This window comes from Hydractinia symbiolongicarpus, chromosome 5 (genome assembly GCF_029227915.1).
Source record: "Hydractinia symbiolongicarpus strain clone_291-10 chromosome 5, HSymV2.1, whole genome shotgun sequence".
Classification (NCBI taxonomy): domain Eukaryota; kingdom Metazoa; phylum Cnidaria; class Hydrozoa; order Anthoathecata; family Hydractiniidae; genus Hydractinia; species Hydractinia symbiolongicarpus.
In genome coordinates, this window is record NC_079879.1 from 25129239 (window position 1) to 25149175 (window position 19937).

The following is a 19937-nucleotide window of genomic DNA, read 5'->3' on the forward strand; positions in this document are numbered from 1 at the left end:
GTATTTACGTATTTTGAGAACTTGTTATCTACATCCCTTTTGGGCTATTATTGAAAGTTCTTTTTGCGTGGGCAAAAATTATAAAATGTTCAAAAATAAATATTATTAATAAAACGTGAAACAAACTGCTTTACTCGCACCACTTTTATTTCGTAGACAGACTTTTTGCAAGAATGAGTTTTATTTGCGTTTTGTTTTACATTTTATCTTTTTTACCAGAAACAGGAGACTTAAGTTACAAGTACTGTTAACTTTTGGTTCCCAAGGTATTAAAAAAAAAAATTTAGAGTTGCTTAAAAGCTAATATTCAACCTCGTTCCCAAGGCTTTCTATTTTTGGTAATCAGACCACCTCCAGGTAATTAATTTTTGCGATTTTTGCAATTTTTGGTCCGTTCGTTTGAAGCTCTATTTTCGCAAAATTTTCGAAATTCGCAAAATATCAGAGCTTGCCAACTTCGCAAGAATTAAATTTTATTTTCGAAAAAATTATAAAGAAAATTAATTCCCCTCTCGGCTGAAGTAGCCAAGAAAAAGGCTAAAGACGAAGTTGTTTTTCTTTTCCCAATCTCATACATACCCTCATTTTAAATTAAAATAACAATAATAGTCATTACCTCAAGGATTTAATTCCGTGAATGAGCGATTTAAAACATTTTGACGGTGCGAAATAGTAAAATATCAATATCTCAAGTGAACTCACCAACTTCTTATTATTATCAAAAGGCCCGCCCGTGATAAGCTCGTGATTTGAAAGCGAAAGGAAAAGATTTCCTGACCCTTTCGGTTACGACTAAACAAGCTTTTTATATGGAAAACACTCTATTTTTACGTATAAATAATTATTGAACACATCTGCCATAATAAATTTTACTAAAATGCATTTTCAGGTTGTGGTTGCAGTGTACTTGGCAATAAATTTCCAGCCAAAATAATGATTTCGGGGGATCTGGATATAATATTCTTGCAAAACAAAACATTGGAACATGGCAGTCTTCGAGAACGCTACGCTACTACAAAAAAGTTTTGTATTGATACCACTTTGTTAAAGTAGTTTATCAAAATGATAGAGTATGAAGCCCATGCCACGTCGCCCTTACCAGAAAACACTTCTGTAACAATGACAATAGATGCAGAAGGTGAGATAGCATTCCGTGAGTTTTTAAAAGATTTAGCGTCTAGCTACGCTTCAGAAAGACAAAGAGAAGATTTAATCCGAAAGGGTTTACTTCGTACATTCAATAAAAAGTCTGATAACAGATTGGCTTCTGTTACACTAGATTGCATGATCAAAGAACTTGCCTATGGATTTACCCAAAGGTTACTACCAGGAAGAACAACCGAGCTTAAAAATGTATTTGATGGATTGGAGTTGGGAGCTGTGTGCAATATTACTTTTAAAAGAATCCATCCTTCAATGGAACCTGCCAAACAACATAATAAGTTTCATAATGTAGAGCCATTACAAGTGATAAAGTTATTAATATCCATAATTGGAAACTGTAGCTATAAGAAATCCATGGAAAGGTTTCAAATGATAAATCCAATGTATGAAACCAAAAAAGAGTACAAGGTCAATAGTTTACATCGGCAAGTTCATTTATTTTTTAGATTGTGAGAATTACTGTTCTAATTCAAATAATTGTACCTCATACGCATACTTCGGTAGTACCACAGGTGCTTTTGCCAATCAGTGTTATGCTAGAGTAGATGGAATGTGGAACACAGTTAAACATTCTGGTGTTGTTAGTGGGAAAAAGGCATTATATATATATATATACTTTCCATTGTTAAATTACATGTTAAAACAGTGTTTGCATCTAGTTCTATGCATAATTGGTGCAGCACTTTAGCCCAATGAGATAGGTAAATTACCCGATCAAGTGAGTCTGCAACATTCCAATCAAGTAAGACATGCCTCAATTGGGTGAGTACTTGTTCTGCTTATAGGTGGCCATCACCTACATTAGTATTTATACTATCTGATGGTCTCCCCGTAGGTATTTATTTAATGTAAAATATACAGTTATCTCACACGAAATAAATACTACTACTACTACTACTTCGACTGAGGGCAAGCCGCTAACGAAAAGTGCATTTATATTATTTTTTATACGTTTTTTACACTTGTTTATTATTGTATTTGCACCGATTCACCAATAAAAAACATTTTTACCATGCCTTTCCAGCAATATGGATGGTTACTTGGTTTGGATTTCCAGCATGTCTTGAACTCTTATTGTTTGTGCTTGGTTGTTTGGACACTGATTCAGATACAGCTACACATCTTTCTACCTTAGTCTATCAACTTAGAAACCACATAAAAAAAACTTTAAAATAGTCAGATTTTGTTCTGTTTTTGACAGTTCTAAATTTCTTCTGTAATATTTTGTTTTTCAATGGGGAGTATGCTCCAAAACTTCAAAACATGTGAAAAAAAGGTATAGGACACAGTGCATGTTTTCACATATGAAAAGAAAATCCTTGTTGGTAACCTTATTTATAGTGTGGTAAGGCAAACCTGCATTGTTTTGCTTTTTTGATGTTTTAGGTTGTGATTTATTCTGCTGATCTAACAGACTTTCAGCTTAGCAAGTTTGATCAAATTTTTATTAATGGTCGAAGAGCTGTGAGGGCACGGTTTCCAAATGTTAATCCAGAAATTATGGGTTTACATACTATCCCTACTGGTTATGTTCCAATTGCAAGCAAATGGCTCCCCCATATAATAAACCAGACCCAGTAGAGATACACATTGAATCACCAGTGCGACACACATCACTTTTTCAGGAATATTTTCTGGGTATAGATGGAACCGTTGAACAATTTAACCCACCAAAATCTTATTGGGGCGTAAAAAACCCAAGGATCTATGTATAAAGTTCCTTCAGGTTTATCTTATTCAGATGACTTAGAGATGAACAGCCGACCCTGGAAAGATGCTGCAACTGGAATAGTGCATTGTTTTCCAGACCATCACTGGGGTAATTGGATATTCAAACTAGACTCTCGAGATGAGGTATATATAAACTACATTTAATTTTATTACAGAATAATTATACAAGGATTAGTTAGCTTTAGGTAGCAGGGATATACCAGGGTCTGTCTGTTTTATCTTTTTATTTTAAATTTATTCAACTACTAATAGTATCGACGTGATATTACATACATATTTTTATTTTTTGTTTCTGATGTTAAGCAAATATACAACCTTGCTCAATTACTCTGTTTGGGATGTACATTATTATTGTGCTGGAGTATTTTGATCTGTATTTTTTGCCCTAGGAAGGTTATCTTTTGATAGTACATGCACAAAAGAAATTTGCATAGTGCGGCATGAAGATGTGACATTTGAGTGGCAAAGAAAACCTTAAATCCTCAAATATTTTAAGAAAATGGGAAAAGTTTACATTTAAACATTCAAGATAGCCAAAAACAGCTTGCCTTTTCCATAAATGTTATTTCTAATATGAACCATGAAGTTGAGTAATTTTACACTGAATAATATTTACATGTTATACACTAAAATAAAAACTAACTATATCAGGCAAAGAAAATCCAAAAAAAGTCCGAAGAAAAAATAAATGTAATATCAAAAGTATTTGCCTCCTGATGTTTTCAATAACAGAAGATAAGATTTGTGCACTTTTTTGGTTACTACACTAAAGGAACCATGAATAAAATTCACTTAATCAGAAAAAATGGAATGATAAATGATTTCAGAGATTTTGATTGTATGGGATTATGTGTTTTTTGACAAAAGTTTGAAAAGATTTTGGGGTTTAAAGTTTTTTTATTGATGCCATCAACCTGTCGATTTTAAAACAGATAGTTGACCCAGCTTTAGGAAATCAGTTATTTCCACCCATTTTTAAGTTATTTGACATCAAATTTATAAGTGCGCTGCAATGGCTCCACAAAGTTTCATAATACTATTGACTGCAATATCTGTAATGATGTAATGTTTAAGTAACCAGTAGATAATTCCCCATTCACGCATTCTTTAGGAGGTAAAAAGATTTCCTTTGAAAAGAAGAATTTTGGCCTGTTTCAGTATTCTCACTATTCACTATTATAGTATAAGAGATCTTTAAACCTGTGGATAAATCTACTTAGGTGGATGATCAAAGGAAATGATCTGTTATTTAAATGAACTGTCAATACTAACCCTATAATAACTGTTTATGAGGGCAATACCGGAGAATATTGACCGACGTCAAAGTATTGCCCGAGCTTGTGAGGGCAATACGTGACAGAGGTCAATATTCAAAGGTATTGCCCGAAATAAACAGTTATTATATGGATTATTACCCGGGTACTGCATTTCACAACAAAAAATATAGCATTATAAAAGCAGGATGTAGAAACCACGTCTTTATAGAAACTATTCCCATATGGAACATACATTCGAACAAAAAAAAAATTTTTAAATCGAATATCGTGTAAACATAGCAGGTTTTCATTGCAGCCACAACATTGAATTCTTTAAAAGATAAAAGTAAGTTTCACATCTGTTTCACTTCTGTTTCGCGTTTTGTTTACTTTTTTCTGTGTTTATTTACATTCAATGTTACCATATTTAAAGTTTAAACACGGTTGCTATGGCAGCGGGCAATACCGTGGAATATTGCCCACTATGACGTAAGTTCTAGCCAATCACATTGCACAATTTTCAAAAATATCCATGCCGCCCTTTTACCCGGGTAATAAACATTGATAAACACTCTTTTGTGTAAAACTTGGAACGCTGATTAAGAAAATATATAGGACCATGTGCTTTTGACAAATAAATGAAGAGATATTGAGATTTAATTGTTTTCAATGAAGTCATAAACCTGTCCGTTCCAAACTGAATCTTGGTGTAAGGCAGTCTCCAGTAAACCTATGCAGTAAAAAATAACTGACTTTGTCACCTCATTTCCTCATTTAGCCTCAAAGTTATAAGCACATGGTAATGATTTTGTTTATTTAAATTTTGCTTTTTGACAGTAAATTAATGCTATTGACATTGTTCAAAGAAAAATGATCACATCTATGCTATGCCTACAACAAATGGAATTACTGTATTACTCTATTATAGATACTGTTCTTACTTATAGAACATAGATATTATAATGCAGCATTCATCATCATCATCATCATTCTCGACTTAACGTCCGTTTTCCATGCTAGCATGGGTTGGACGGCGTATATTAATGACCCTCTTCCAATCTGATCTAGACTGTGTTAGATCTAAACTCAACTTCCTCTGTATCAAGTCTGTCCTTATAACCTCCAGCCGAGTCTTTCTCGGTCTGCCTCTGGGCTTTGCCCCAGGAACTATCAAGTCTCTACACTTTCTTACCCAATTATCCTCCTTCATTATTTCCAAGTGTTCCAGCCAATTCAATCTTCTTATCTGGATAACATCTTTAATTCTACGGATACTTAGCCTGCTTCTTAGCTCATCTGAACTTTTCTAATGCTATAGCCCACACATCATAAAATTTTACTAAATTTCACATTTCATCATAAAGTAGTTACTTATAACCAAGTTGTATATGAATGCAGTTGTAAAGAACATGTAGTTTCTTGTGTTTTGCTTTGTAAGTGGTCTGTTTATTATTTCCTGTTTTTAAAATGTGTGAGTCTGGAGAGTAACATAAATAATGGAGATTTTACTTAAACTGTTTCATAGCCCCTTTAAAATGTATGTAAATATATTTAAAAAAATCAAAAAGGTGTACAATTTCTGTAACATAAATTATGCCTAATTATTAACCAGTTAGTAGTAGTGGCCAGTACCTGATGTTTAAATTAAATATAAAATGTTTAAATTTTAAACAATCATGAAAAACATCACAGACAAAAAAGAGAAGCGAACACTAGACACATCATTTTCACCAAAATTTGTCTTTGTAACTGCCCATGAATGGTAACATGATAATGTTGACATAACATCTGATTTAATTTTTTTTGAATCTTGTTCAATCTATAAAGGTCATGGTTTTTAACAAAAAATAGTTATTTTACTGTTCTGTTTTCCTTCGCATACACAGCAAAACCATGTAATGATCCTTTTATTTCATCTTGGTCAATACCTCCAAATATTGACCTCTTTCACATGACGTTAATCGCTGTTCTCTGATATTGGCCTTTTAAACAATTGTTATAGGTTTAATATTGTGACATTTTGAAATTATAATTGAATTTCAATTATTATTATTAAATGCGATAATGTATATATTTACATAAATTAGCTTACATATACATTATATAGACGTCAACAAAATCAATTGCTGCTATCAATGTGTGACCTGTCTTTTAAAAACCTAATAATTACATGTTAAAAATAATATTGTATCAAAGTGTATCATAAAATTTTCCCGATCCAGTGTACACGATGATTGCTTGAACACATTTTTAAGTTAACTTTTGTGTTTACCTAGACCTATGCATTTGCCCAGTCTTTGGCATGTGGAACACACTTAGAAGGAAATGTATTTTTGTGTGAAAATCAGTGTGTTATTCCCTCTCGCTTTCCCCATCGTACATTGAACGATCAAATTGGTTTAGTTTCAGTTTGTTCGAGCGAACACGTTGTTGCAGTTTGCTCTGGTTATCTACCAATATATAAGTGTTGATATTGGCAATTTGTGTTTCGTTCTTTTTAAAAAACTAACTGAATAATGAGATCATCAGTTGATTTCTACCGTCATTGGAGTTTTCGGCCCCGTCCTAGCACGGACTAATCAATAACTCCTCGTGATAGTGGGCCATACCTTTGTTTAGGTATTCTCATCAGTTAGTAAGAACAATTTTCTTTTTTTAACTTACCGTTCTCATTGTCGTGCAACTGAAACAAATTCAAAGGATCGTTTTGATTCGTGATGCGTATGTATATCTTGCGTATGTATGTCTTGCTACGACAGCTACTCGAGTGAAAAGAGGTCGATTTTAAGACATGTGCAGTCATATATAGTTGAAGGGCCGTTTAAACGGGTCGTTGTCAACTGTTGTTCGTCTTTTTCAAAAAAGCGCAATGTGAGTATTAGTTGTTGCCATAGCAATATGGGTTATGATTAATTTAAGAGACCGGTTGCAACTTTGTACTCAGGTCTCTTTTATAAGTAAAACACAATTTAGGATTTTAGTACGGCTAATTTCAGAGTTGGACACGGCTAAAGGTGTCCATGTGTCCAATTTGATTGTTCAATGTACAATGGGGAAAGCGAGAGGGAATAACAAACTGATTTTCACACATTTCAATGGGATTCGGTGGTGGAAATTCAATGGAAAACAATCTGTTATTTAATTTCGTACGAGATACAACTGTTTACTTACACTTGTTGTGTTTGTGTTTTTTAATAGTTTGGTTGGGTAACTAGAATAAGTAGTGCAATCCAAAGAATTCTTTGTTTCATTATTGGCATTGTTTTACATATTTTAAGTTTAAACCTATTTATACTAGGCTTTCACATGGCCAAGTTTGCGCATTTTTATTGGATAAAATTATAAGAACACTTAAAAGTTGAAGTAAAGTTGACTTTTGTTATAGCGGACTACTTTTGACTACTTCTGGCTGAATGTACAGTAACTTTAAACGCCCTGGCATAATCATTAATGGCTTGAATAAGAAACAAAGTTTTAAGCGGACCAACATTCCGATTCAATGTCTGTGGTTAGAAATATTTACTTTGGGGTGGGAGAAATTGAGTCTGCTAAATTACATACTTTATGTGCTTTTCAAAACCAATGAAACTGACGTAAATAATGCAAATCACTATTTTTATGATATAGTTCATAGTATAGTTTTATATGCATAGGAATATAATTAAAAATAAACAGAAGTCACTACATAGTTTGTCTGAAGAAATGTTTTCAAAATTTGACTCTACTCTCACTCTTCATACAAAAACAAAACAAACAATGCAAAGATAAGCAATATGTCTAAACCCAAAATTGAAATAAATACAATGTAAATATTTTAACGTTAAACTTTTTTTAAAAAAAAATGTTATGGCTTCTTAAACTTCAAGAAAATGAAACACCAAGATCATTAGTAACATCATCTTTGTCATTATACGCAATGCCTGCATCTGCAATAACGCTTTTTGGAAATATGATATTCGACCAAATTGGCATAGACAATATGCAGCATTTCCGTGGGCAAAAATTGAAGTCCTGTTCAACAGCTTCATTTCTGTCAAATGGTACTGTCAAAGAACCTTCCACCTTTAAACATATGTACCAATTGTTATTATGGCTTTGCATGATCGACCATGGCATTTTGCACTTCTGTGTGATTTCTCCATTAGTCGCACATTTTGTGGTCGATGGAACAGAGGATGTATGGATAAAATGCTTTGAAAATCACTCTTTTTGCGGGATGATTTTTTAGCAACCGATTATAAAATAAACTTGTTTCCATTACAATGCCGTACATAAAATGGAGATGTAGATTCCGTTTCACACTGTAAATTCTGATTCACACTTGTCTTCATCGCTTTTCAGTTTTTTTCATTTCACAGCAAGACCCATATAGCCCTGGGTTTCAGGTGGTGGAGTACCTCAAACACGTAAGCACGTAAAGCATGTAAGCACGTAGAGCATGTGAGCATGTGAGCACGTATAAGATGTGAGCGTGTATAACATGTGAGCACGTAAGCGTGTCAAGCACCTAGTTAAGCAGACTCGGAGAAATTTGTTAAAAATGGCTCTTCTTTCAGGGAGGTAGGCCTTATTCAAAAAAAAGTTATATTTTAAAAAAACACAAAGAAATATAGGTATTACTACTTTTACTTTAGTGGAGGAAGGGGGTGTTTATTATCTAAATGAAAGTAATATTTTGACAACTTAATCAGATTATTACAGTACTATTAATACCTTATTTAGGATACATAAATTTGATTTAACAACTAAAAATTTTGCTTATTTTTTCACATTCCTGTTTTAATAGAAACTCATGACCATGGTCCAATCAACACTTGGGACAGAGTGCCATACTTGACAAGAGTTTACAATGATGAATCAGTTTCTCTCCAGGTTCAACAGAATTCCATACATCGAAATTTTATGATAAACAACTACTGGTCAGTTTATCCTATTGATCATGATGATGGCTCATCTTTCTGGAATGACACACATAACTTCATTGTTTATGGAGGTATCCAGGATTTTATCAATCTTTAATTTTTATGCACTTAAAATTAGGATTTTTGTCTTCTATACTAGGTGAAGTTAATTCATGGAATTATTAATTTAATGTGTATTTTTATTCAATTTGACAATTGGCCAAAATCACTTTTTGGCATTAATTTAATGATGGAGGAAAACATAAATTTAGCAATGGCTGAAAAAATTAATTGGGCATGAATTTAATATAGTGACCAATTTTTGACCAATCATCAATTTTAGAAAACTTTTTCAATACAAAAAATTGTAGAAAATACTTTCAGGGAGTTATGGCATAACAGTTTAAATGCAGAAAAATACCACATGAATTTAATTCAATTTAAGCAGAATTTTGCCCTACAGCTTTCAGACTAGATGTATAAAATGAAACAAATTATTTTTTCAACAAATTATTTTTTACAGGTTTCAAAAATTACTTGAGGCATGATTTATATTCTATAAAAAATGTTTATGTATATCCGAAAACAGATTGCTTAATGACAGTTGGCCAAAAGTTAGGTATGTTCATTTATTGCATGTGAGATAGGTATTATAATTTTTGTGTAATGCTCAGTCTTACGCACTTCAATAAAATAATACATTGCTAAAAATAAATGTTGCTTACATGGAAAGGCTTTTTATCATTTTTTATCATATTGACAGCAACACACGACTCGTATTAAATAAGGTATAGGCATTGGTTTTTCTAATGCAACCAAATGATTAAATGTGTTAGAATATTCAATCTAGCATGTCTTATGTTCATAATTACAGAATAAAACGCAGTAATGTTATTGTATTGTATCTCTAGGTCAAGCTGGTTATGGAGATGTTTATGAACAAAATACATGTATAGCTGCACATACAAAGATATATTGGCTTGGGAGTTGTACATCGAGCTGAGCTAAATCTTTTATACCATATCTAGAGAAAAATAGATATTATACCCCAAATGGAACTATTACGACTCAGTGTGGATCTGAGACATGGAATTTAGCAGGTTTTCAAATGCATGGATACGATTATGGCAGTCTTGTTAAAGAGCTTGTTGGTGATGATGTTGTTATACAATGGGGAAAAGAACTGTTAGGGTTATAATGTAGCATTTGCAGTTCACTAAATTTAAAGAACTGGCCATTAGATTCAAATTGAGATATATATTAAGGTCATTATTTATTAAGGCTGCAGAACAGTGTGGGGAGAAAAAGAATTTCTTACCATGATTGGTAGCATTGACTATAGACAGCAAGTCATTACTGCATAGCTCAATGTAATATTTTGCATGTTATTTTCCACGGCAATTACAGATTCCTTACATAAGTAAGAGTGTGGTACACGGCATACTACTGTTGTTTTTTAAACAAAAATTTTGATCCTATGGGTCGTTTGAGTTTAATGTATTGAAAAAATCAGGTAAAATTTGGAAACAGCTGTTTAACAGCTACTGGGTTAAACCATATTCACAAACATTCATCATGCCCGTGTGACATCTGAAGCAAGATTAATTAATTACCAACAAGAGGAGCTGGACACTGAACATCATTTACCTCAATACAATATATGTGCATAATCGTGATCTGCCTGATGTAATAGAATAAAAGTTCATTTATAACTCAAGGTATCATCCAAGGTGGCCATCTTCTAAATCTCCTAAAAAAACGTCCTAAAATCTCCTAAAATGAAAAGTAAATTAACAATCCTCCTAAAATTTGTAATTTTTGTCTAAAAATAAATCTGTTTGATTAACATAATAAATAACTACTGCTTTTACTTAACATTGTAATGCTTCTTTTCATATGGAGAAAATTTTTATGTTTGTATTATTAAAGAAAATGAAATTAAAGCCAAATCTATTATTAAGATCATAAAATTCTGAAATTTTTTTAAAAAAATCCTAAATTTTTCATTAAATTTTTGTGTAAATTTGGTGATTTCCTATAAAAATTAATGTTAATAAATTACCCAAATTCTTCTAAAACTTTTCTTTTAAAAGTCAGTGGCCACCCTGTTATCTGATTTCAAAGCATCTTTTTGCATAAACTTACCTATAGTTGAGCTATCACATATCTGTTTACGCTATATTCTGTAAAAACATTTTTTAAGACTTTGGAAAATTTAAATTTTGTAATTGAGTATACTAGAGAATAATTTTTACCAAGCAACGATGCTTCCATGGTCTCACTACTGCTCTACATGTCAAAGAAGCAGTTTTAATGTTGTGAGGGAATCTTGTTTTGCTAAAAAACACTTTTTAAGTAGAAATCTTTATTGTTATTTAACGACTTTTGTATCTGTTTTCTATTAGTTTTTTTATAAGTTTTTTTTACTAACTCTTTATGCACCTGCATAGCAGGTGATACATGTTGTGCATTAGTCAACTTAAAACAAAAAATAATAATTTTTTGTAGCATATTTTTATATTGAATTTACAGTTACTGAACTGTAGCTGTATTTTTTGTTATTTTTAGTGAAAATTTTGTACAAGGTGATCACAAACAATGACTACCGTAAGGTGGCATCATCTTTTTGTAGCCTTTGCTGCCATTAACCTTGCAGTCACACATCGTGTCCCTACTGGTGAAAGTAAAGAAACCATTGACGAACATGAAACACGAAAACATCTTCAGCATGTAACAACACAATATGCATCTTCTAAAGAAAGGGAGCAGTTGATCAAAGATGGATTAGCTGGAACAGCTGATTATCTTAACTATGTTGTATCAAGCAAACCATCTTTAGCAACCAAAGAGTTTGATTGTAAAATTAAAAAATTAGCCTTTGAGTTTGCTAAAAAACTGGCACCTGGCACCGGTAATCAAACAGAAATGAAGTATATTTATGATGGCCTTCAACTAGGATCTTTATGTAATGTTAGTTATCCTTCACTCCAAAAAATGCATGAAGACTGGCATACAAATAAACGCATATCCTCGGATGGTATAGAAATATATGTGGATGATTATTATGGTCAAAACCATCATGATGGAAGCTTTGTAAACCCCCTAAAGGATATACAATCAGGCTTAAATAAATGCAAGATCCTAAGATCATCTGATAATAATGGTGTTAAATGCACTGTATTTGTTAGAGGAGGAACATACAAGATACAAGAAACACTTAAGATTAATGAAGATAATGTAATTTTAACTAATTATGGCAATGAAGATGTCAGGGTAACAAGTGATGCAGTTGTTAATATACCTAAATGGAACCTATACAAATCCTCTTTGGAACGATTTGAAATGAGAAATCCTATATTCGAAGGAATTCAACCAAAACAAAGTACAGCTGCAGTCATTTTTGTTGGAGTGTTTGACAGCTATTTACAGTGTGATAAATTCTGTGCCAACTCAAGCAAATGTACTGCGTATGCATACTTTGATACTACAGCAGGTGCTTTTTCTAAGCAATGTTATATGCGAGTTGATGGAATGTGGGATACAGTAAATCACACTGGTGTTGTCAGCGGGAAAAAGGTATGCTAATTTTGCTACAGTCAAAGTGAAATTGAGAGAACACCTTTCCTACTGCATAAAGCCTAGTTAAAAAAATCTCTAATAAGCACTTTGGATATACCCAAGTTCAATCAATCAATCCATTGATTTTACAGAGGTAAAAGCTTGGTGTTGCCTTCTGTCATTCAGCAAATTTTGTCAATTTTTCCTTCTTCCTTACAGGTAACAATATATTCTGCTGATTTAAGTTCTGCAAACTTAAAGAAAGTTGATCAAGTGTTTATCAATGGCCGAAGAGCAGTGAAAGCCCGCTTTCCTAATGCAAATCCTGAAACCATGGGTCTGCATACGATTCCAACTGGGTACGTTGAGAGTGCAGAGGAATGGCTTCCACCACTCAAAAAGCCAGCTGCCACTGAAATACACATTGAAGTGCCCCTCAGAGAAGCATCGTTGTTTCCAAAATTTTATATAGGCGTTGATGGACCAGTTAATCAATTTGACCCACCACAATCGTATTGGGCAACAAAGAATCCTTTTGGAGGGGGTGGCTCCACTTATGAAGTGCCTTCTGGATTAAAGTATTCTTCCAACTTAGAAATGCACCTAAGATCGTGGAAAAATCCGAGTACAGGCATTGTACATTGTTATCAAAATTACCATTGGGGTAATTGGATGTATAAACTAGATAGTCGAGATGAGGTTTGTCCATTGTCATCTATATAAGTGTTTTTGGTCACACTGGATAATGAAGTGACTTATGAATTAGGATCCGTCTGTACGTCACAACTCTCCCTTTTTCTGATTTTTCACACAAAGTTACTTATCAATAAATGCCAACGAGTGCCATTTTTGTGTTTTGAAAAAATCATAATAGCACTATTTTGGGCAAAAGCCTTAACATTTGGCCCAAAAATAGGGACTTTTTGAGTTTTTTTTAAAAAAATTATCACTACTTTCTTCTATAAATGGTTTAAAATGTTAGTACAGATTATTATTTACAAATTTCATTTGGTCCTATATGCAACTGGCAAGAAACCTAAAACAACGCAAAATAGTTTTTTTTTGCATGTTCGTCACAACTCATTAAAATAGTAAAAAGTGACGATTTTGGAATTTTTAAAAAAATTGTAATGGTGTCACCATTTTAGACAAAATCAACTAAATTTGGGCTCAAATTAGGTTTTTTTTTAAGTGCTTTTTGGTAAAACAACTTTAAAGTTACCTAAAGTAGTTGCTTGGTCACATGCAATAGCGACGTGACCTATGAATTATGGTCTGTTCATGTTTGTCGGAAAATTTTATTGTTTCATTGTCTATGCTCCCCTTTCATACTTATGTGTAATCATTAAAATATAAGTCTTTTGTACTTTGGGTTTGTTAAGAAGAAAAGTGTTATAGACTTTTATTTTTTTTAAAAAAAATTTTACTATCATTCTATTTGTTCTAATATTTGTTGCTGTAATGTTATACTTTTATACATCATTCTTTCAAACTTATGTCCTAATGTCAGGAAAACAGAACTCTTCATTGGAGTTATGGTGGGTTTCAAGAAGCAAGAGGTTCTCCAGCTGGTAAAGAATGGTATGTGGAAAACATTTTTGAAGAACTTGATTCTGCTAACGAATGGTTTTATGATGAAAACAGTAAAGTGTTGTATTATTCACCAAATGGAACAGATGGTGGTTTACCAAGTGTGGTGAGTAACTTATGTGTTTGACTATATGTTTTTCATATGTTTTTCATACACATTTACATATATACTAAACAGGTGAAAAAATATTGCACCTGCTAAAATTTTTATACCAAAAATATATAAAGGCATAAATGTTTATGAAAGTATAAGACATGCTAATTACTAGCATACTTTTATATTAAAGTCAAGCATTATCGCGGCTGCTCATAAAAAGTATGATGTTAACACAAAATGGCATTCCATACAAGGAAATATTCCCAGCATGTAGGGATTGAATATTGACTTTTTCAGAAAATTTTGATCTTGGCTAGAAATTTAAAATTGTATTTCTAACTTGTGATAAATTATTCGCTTGCTACTAATTAGAACAGATTGTCAGTGAGTTGATTATAGATTAGCTACACTTGAGAATCAGTGAACATTGGTACAACATGTTTAATAACTTAAATTTCTTTGTAGGTTACCATTCCACAGCTACCATCTTTGCTTACAATAATTGGCAACAAGCATAAACCAGTCAAGAATGTTTCTGCAAAAGGATTAAAATTTCAGCATACTACGCAAACTTTTCTTGAATCTTATATGGTACCAAGTGGAGGAGATTGGTCTGTTCATAGGAATGGTGCTGTGTACATCCAGAGTTCTGAAGGTGTTACCGTACAAGGTTGTACATTCGACTCACCTGGTGGCAATGGACTGTTTGTAAGGTACTACTAATGTTTTTAATTGCCCCATTATTATTAAACTAGTTGAATAGCTGATTACAAAACGTGCAAAAATTTTAATGGTGTTATTAAGGACACATCTATATACAAAATAAATTTTCGGAAATTTGTTAAAAATTTACTCTGTTGTGTAGAGCTTAAAAGATTTTTTACAGAGCACCATCAACCTGTTGGTTCTGACATAAATTGGCCCATTTTTAGTCCGGGGCAGTCTCTATTAACCATGCAGGAGATTGTGTAAGCCATTTCTATTCATATCTGAATTTTTGGCCCTAGAAATATATGGTACGCTAGAATGACTTCATTAAACTTAATTACTGTATTTATATCAGTAAAATGCATGCACATTGTGTTGTGATGCCAAAAAATGTAATGAATAAGATTTAACTACTAAAAACAGGAACACGTCACCTATATGCTGTCCGATAGCGTATTATCATTTAAGAGGTTGTTAAGATTAAGTAAAAATTGCTTTGAGGATGATTTTGTGGGTTTACTCTAATTGTTGTTTTCTTTTAGTAACTACAATAGAGAAACAATCATTTCACATAATTTATTTTATCGGCTTGGTGATAATGGTATTGTTTTGGTTGGAGATAGTAATTTGATTGATGGTACACGGACAAACCAGCCAAGAGGTGTACAAGTGCTTTATAACTTGCTCTTTGAAAATGGATTGTGGGGAAAACAGGTAGATGGATTTCGTAAACTGGCCTATAGAATGTCATTTTTATATTTTATTGTTTTAGGATTCTAAAAAGTATGTGTATGTTGTGGTCTTATTCTGTTTATAGTTTGACCCTAACATGTTCAGTTCAAAAACAGTTCAAAAATTACAATAGGACTATTTGGGTATATAAAAATTGATGGACAGATAATACACAGTTTAGGTTGATTATTCATTTTTCTTTGTGAATATAATTTAACCAGTTGCAATATAAGCATTTCTCATTTTTTAAAAAATAATTAGTTTTACTGCAGCAAAATATGTTGTATATGCAGGAATTACAAAATACTTCAAAAAATATGTTCTTTTCTATATGGTCAGGGCATCCCTAATTTATACTTTCTTCTTTTTAGCTTTCTTCCTATTCTTAATAAAAAGTTTCCACAAACTCAACTGAAACCAAATTTTAAATAAACTCCTACTCCCTCCCTCTTTATGTTGCATGCAAGATCACACAAAACTTGCATTAAATTGTTAGTTAAATGTATTTCATTCTTTTACAGACATATCCATATGTACAGTCTAGAGCTTGTGAAATCCATTTGGAGGGGAATGTGTTTTTTAATGGTCCTCGTGCAGGCATTAATATTAATGATGGATTTGGTGGTGGAAATTCAATTAATAATAACTTGTTGTTTAATTTTGTTCGGGGTATGCCTATTTACTTTAAAGTTGCATTACATTTATATTCAGAGGCTAATTATTCTACAGAAAATGATTTAAGTTGATAATTACAATTGTAAACAACACACTGACTTGTCAAAATCACAAAACTCATACATGTAAACAAATTAAAAGTATAGTAGGAATTATTGTGGACAACGGATTAAATGCAGAGATTTACTTTATTGGAGTAATTTTCGCAAGAGAAACTTTCACAAGAAAAAAAATTCGCGAAATTTTTTGCATAAACTTTCGCGAATGAAGAAATTTGGAAAATTTCGCAACATTACCTTTCGTGAATGAAGAAACCCGCAAATTTTTGCGAGATAACTTTCGTGAACAAGAATTTTTCAGTTAGAAAAAACTTCAAAATTCTTGGCATAATTGAAAATGTTATAAATTTTCTTTCTTGAAATAAGATTTTTAAGTATTTTGTGCGTTTTTGGTGAAAATGATAACAAGCTTACTGGATAAACTTTCGCGAATGAAAGAAATTCGGAAACTTTCGCGAGATAAACTATCGCTAATGAAGAAACTCGCACATTTTCGCGATATAAAATTTCGTGAAAATGGCGAAAAATTGCGAATTCGCGAAAGTTTCTCTCGCGAAAGTTTCTCCAATTAAAGTATTTTACTTTTAGAAACTGATGATCATGGACCAATCAATACATGGGATCGAGTACCGTACTTAACACGTGTTTACGATGGCAAATCAGTGTCCTTAAATGTGAAAGAAAACCAAATACATTTGAATTTTATTGTGAATAATTATCGATCTGTTTGGCCTATTGACCATGATGACGGTTCTTGTTTTTGGAATGATACACATAATTATTTGGTCTACGGAGGTAAATTTTTTATTAGTTAGGATGTCTGTTTACAATATTATTATGCTGTACTTTAATATAAAATAGTAGTTGTTTACCTGTGAAAAATCCCTTGGGTAGCCTGTCCTTTATATATTGTATTTTGTGTTTCCATTGAATGACTTTCTAACTAAGTGATGGGGCCTCACAGAAACAGACAGACAACTATTATTACAGATGTATTTACATTAATTGGACAATGCATCGTTTAAATATGCTAGCAATATTTCACTACTGAGAAATATCTTTGTTGAGAACATTTCAAGAAAGTTTGGTTATTCTTTTATGTTCTGCAAAATCTTTTAGTTGGCAGCTCTTCCTTGGTTATTTTGTACTAATAATATCATACTAATTAAATGTTTTAGGATTTAAGAATTATTTGGGTCATGATAAACATTCTATGTCCAACATTTATGCATACCCCAAAACATCTTGTGCTCAGAGTGACGGTCAAACTATAGGTACGCATTGTTTTTTTTTTGTTCAGGTTTTAAAAATTACCTGGGACACGACAAGCATTCTATGCATAATGTGTACGTTTATCCTGATCAACATCCCGCTAAAGGTGCTTCGATGAGCTATCCAACATGTGCTAACACTGATGGACAAACTTTAGGTGAAATTTCTTACTAATAGGATTGTAACCATTTCCAATGGTTTGTGCTGTTGTTAGTTGATTGTGGTACCATCTAGAGCGCCAATTTTTCAGAATTTTTAAAACGGTATCAGGGTTTTATATAAGCATTTAGACAAAATTAAATTTCCGAGATTTGTTTGTTTTGTATTGACAGTAAACACAGTAGTTATAAGAAATGAGAATAACATGTTTCTTACATTATTAATCAAAAATATTCCATCACAAAAAAAATCTTAGCATTAAAATAAACTATTTTTTGTTAGTTTAATTGTTACCTAATTAATCCTTATTGAAATCAGGAAATACCTCAAAATTTAGTACGTTTAGCAAGGCAATAATTTCATATTATAATGGAGGTATTTTTATGTTCTGGCCCCTTTAATAGGAAACTAAAATCATAGACAGCATTTAAAATTAGCTATTGACATTTTGTAGCACTTACAATTGGCCCGTTTTAAAAGTACACATATAACTGCTTATCTGGAGTCCTGAGTCTGCTTTGAACTTTGACAAGTTCAAAATGTATGACTCGTGGTGGCAAACTTCGAAATTAGCTGTCCTGTTTCTTTTGTCCATGATGAAAAGCATGAACTTAGATCAGAGATTTTATTTATATTTTTCAAATAAATCAGTAAATATTGGAGAATTTGATTTGGTTCTTTGATTGAACAAGAAAAATTAAAGTTTATAATTTAGGCTGGTTTTCTCTATAATGTTTACCTACAAGATAAAATTGATCTAATTGATTATATTTATGTTTATCAGGAACTTCCGGTTATGGCGATGTATATGAAAGCAATACTTGTATCATTGGTAGACCAAATCTTTATGACCTGGGGAGTTGCAAAGTTGGTTATTTAATGGAATTGATTCCTTATTTTGCACGAAATCGGTATTACACACCAAATGCAACAATTGAGGTAAAATGTGGCGATGAAACATGGGATCTGCATCAATTTCAAATGCACGGGATGGAAATTGGAACCGTAGTAAACCACCTTGTAGATGATGACGTGGTGATCGGATGGGGAAAAGATTTACTTGGTCTTTAAGGCTTAACCTTCACTAACTTAATTACAGGAAATTTAAATCTATCTGAACACGATAAAAAGTTTTGCGTTTTTTGAAATAAAGAGTTATTAATTTCCGGAAGATGTTATTTTTTATTTGTTATATGTTTCCTTTTTTTCTCTTTCTTGTTCTAAGATTACTTAGCCATTTTATTTCGATATTTCTTTTTTGTTTTTCTAATGAATCGGTAAGAGCTAATATAATAAGAGTAGTTGTGATGAATAACTGGATTAACAGCTTGTCTGTGCGGTTAAAAAAATAAATATGTCTACGTTTTTCTTTGTGTACTATGACAGTGTAAGGACAGAATGTGTAGAGTTCTGTGTATTGTTAATTCACTTGGTGGTATTGCTACAGTTATTTTATCTTATTTGCTTTTTTTAACTTTCGTTTTTATAATTTGATTGAGAAAATACTGATGCTTAGCTGTAACTTTTTTAATGTATAAAAAACGTGTTTGTAATGTGATTTCATTTTATCATAAATGTTTCATTGAGGTGTAAACATGTATTTTGATTGCAACAATTTTTTTACGATTTTTTGTTTCTAATTTAATAAGACTGTATAATGTTGTACTGTTTGGTTATGTAAATGTTTTTTTTATAACTTTAAATTTTGTAATTATTAGTTGCTAGCAAACAAAATATGTGTTGAATTTGCATGCATAAAATATTTTGTTTTTAATCGTTTTTCTGTACCAATTTATATATAAAAAAAAGTGTTACTTCGTCACTTTTTATTTATTTTGAAGACAATTAAAACATGTTATGTTATCTCGTTCTTTAGAAGCAATTTTATTAGACAATCGTGATTTTAAAAACAAGCATAATTTTTTGTCCTACAGGTAGTCAGGATTGCCACTACTCCTGATAATCCTGAATGGAAACTTTATTATGTTTAAAAATTTTTTTTAGTCATCAGGCTACATTTTTTCCTTGTTTTTGT

General features: G+C 32.0%; 2 protein-coding genes across 3 annotated transcripts; both read left to right on the top strand.

Moving 5' to 3' along the window:
- Window positions 1-296: 296 nt before the first annotated feature.
- On the top strand, window positions 297-10495 carry LOC130645612 (uncharacterized). Its single transcript, XM_057451651.1, has 5 exons — window positions 297-1572; window positions 2551-3018; window positions 8938-9144; window positions 9576-9671; window positions 9964-10495. The coding sequence occupies exons 1-2, from the start codon at window positions 1063-1065 to the stop codon at window positions 2743-2745; spliced, it is 705 nt and encodes a 234-aa protein (XP_057307634.1). The 5' UTR covers window positions 297-1062; the 3' UTR covers window positions 2746-3018; window positions 8938-9144; window positions 9576-9671; window positions 9964-10495.
- Window positions 10496-11495: 1000 nt separating this feature from the next.
- Window positions 11496-19760, top strand: LOC130645609 (uncharacterized). Of its 2 annotated transcripts, none has more exons than XM_057451648.1 (9): window positions 11496-12628; window positions 12830-13309; window positions 14121-14306; window positions 14763-15010; window positions 15548-15719; window positions 16259-16406; window positions 17060-17266; window positions 17650-17745; window positions 18687-19760. In XM_057451648.1, the coding sequence occupies exons 1-9, from the start codon at window positions 11651-11653 to the stop codon at window positions 18971-18973; spliced, it is 2802 nt and encodes a 933-aa protein (XP_057307631.1). In that variant the 5' UTR covers window positions 11496-11650; the 3' UTR covers window positions 18974-19760. The 2 variants fall into 2 exon arrangements, with proteins under 2 accessions (XP_057307631.1, XP_057307630.1); XM_057451647.1 differs by lacking the exon at window positions 17650-17745 and adding an exon at window positions 17772-17900.
- Window positions 19761-19937: the final 177 nt, after the last annotated feature.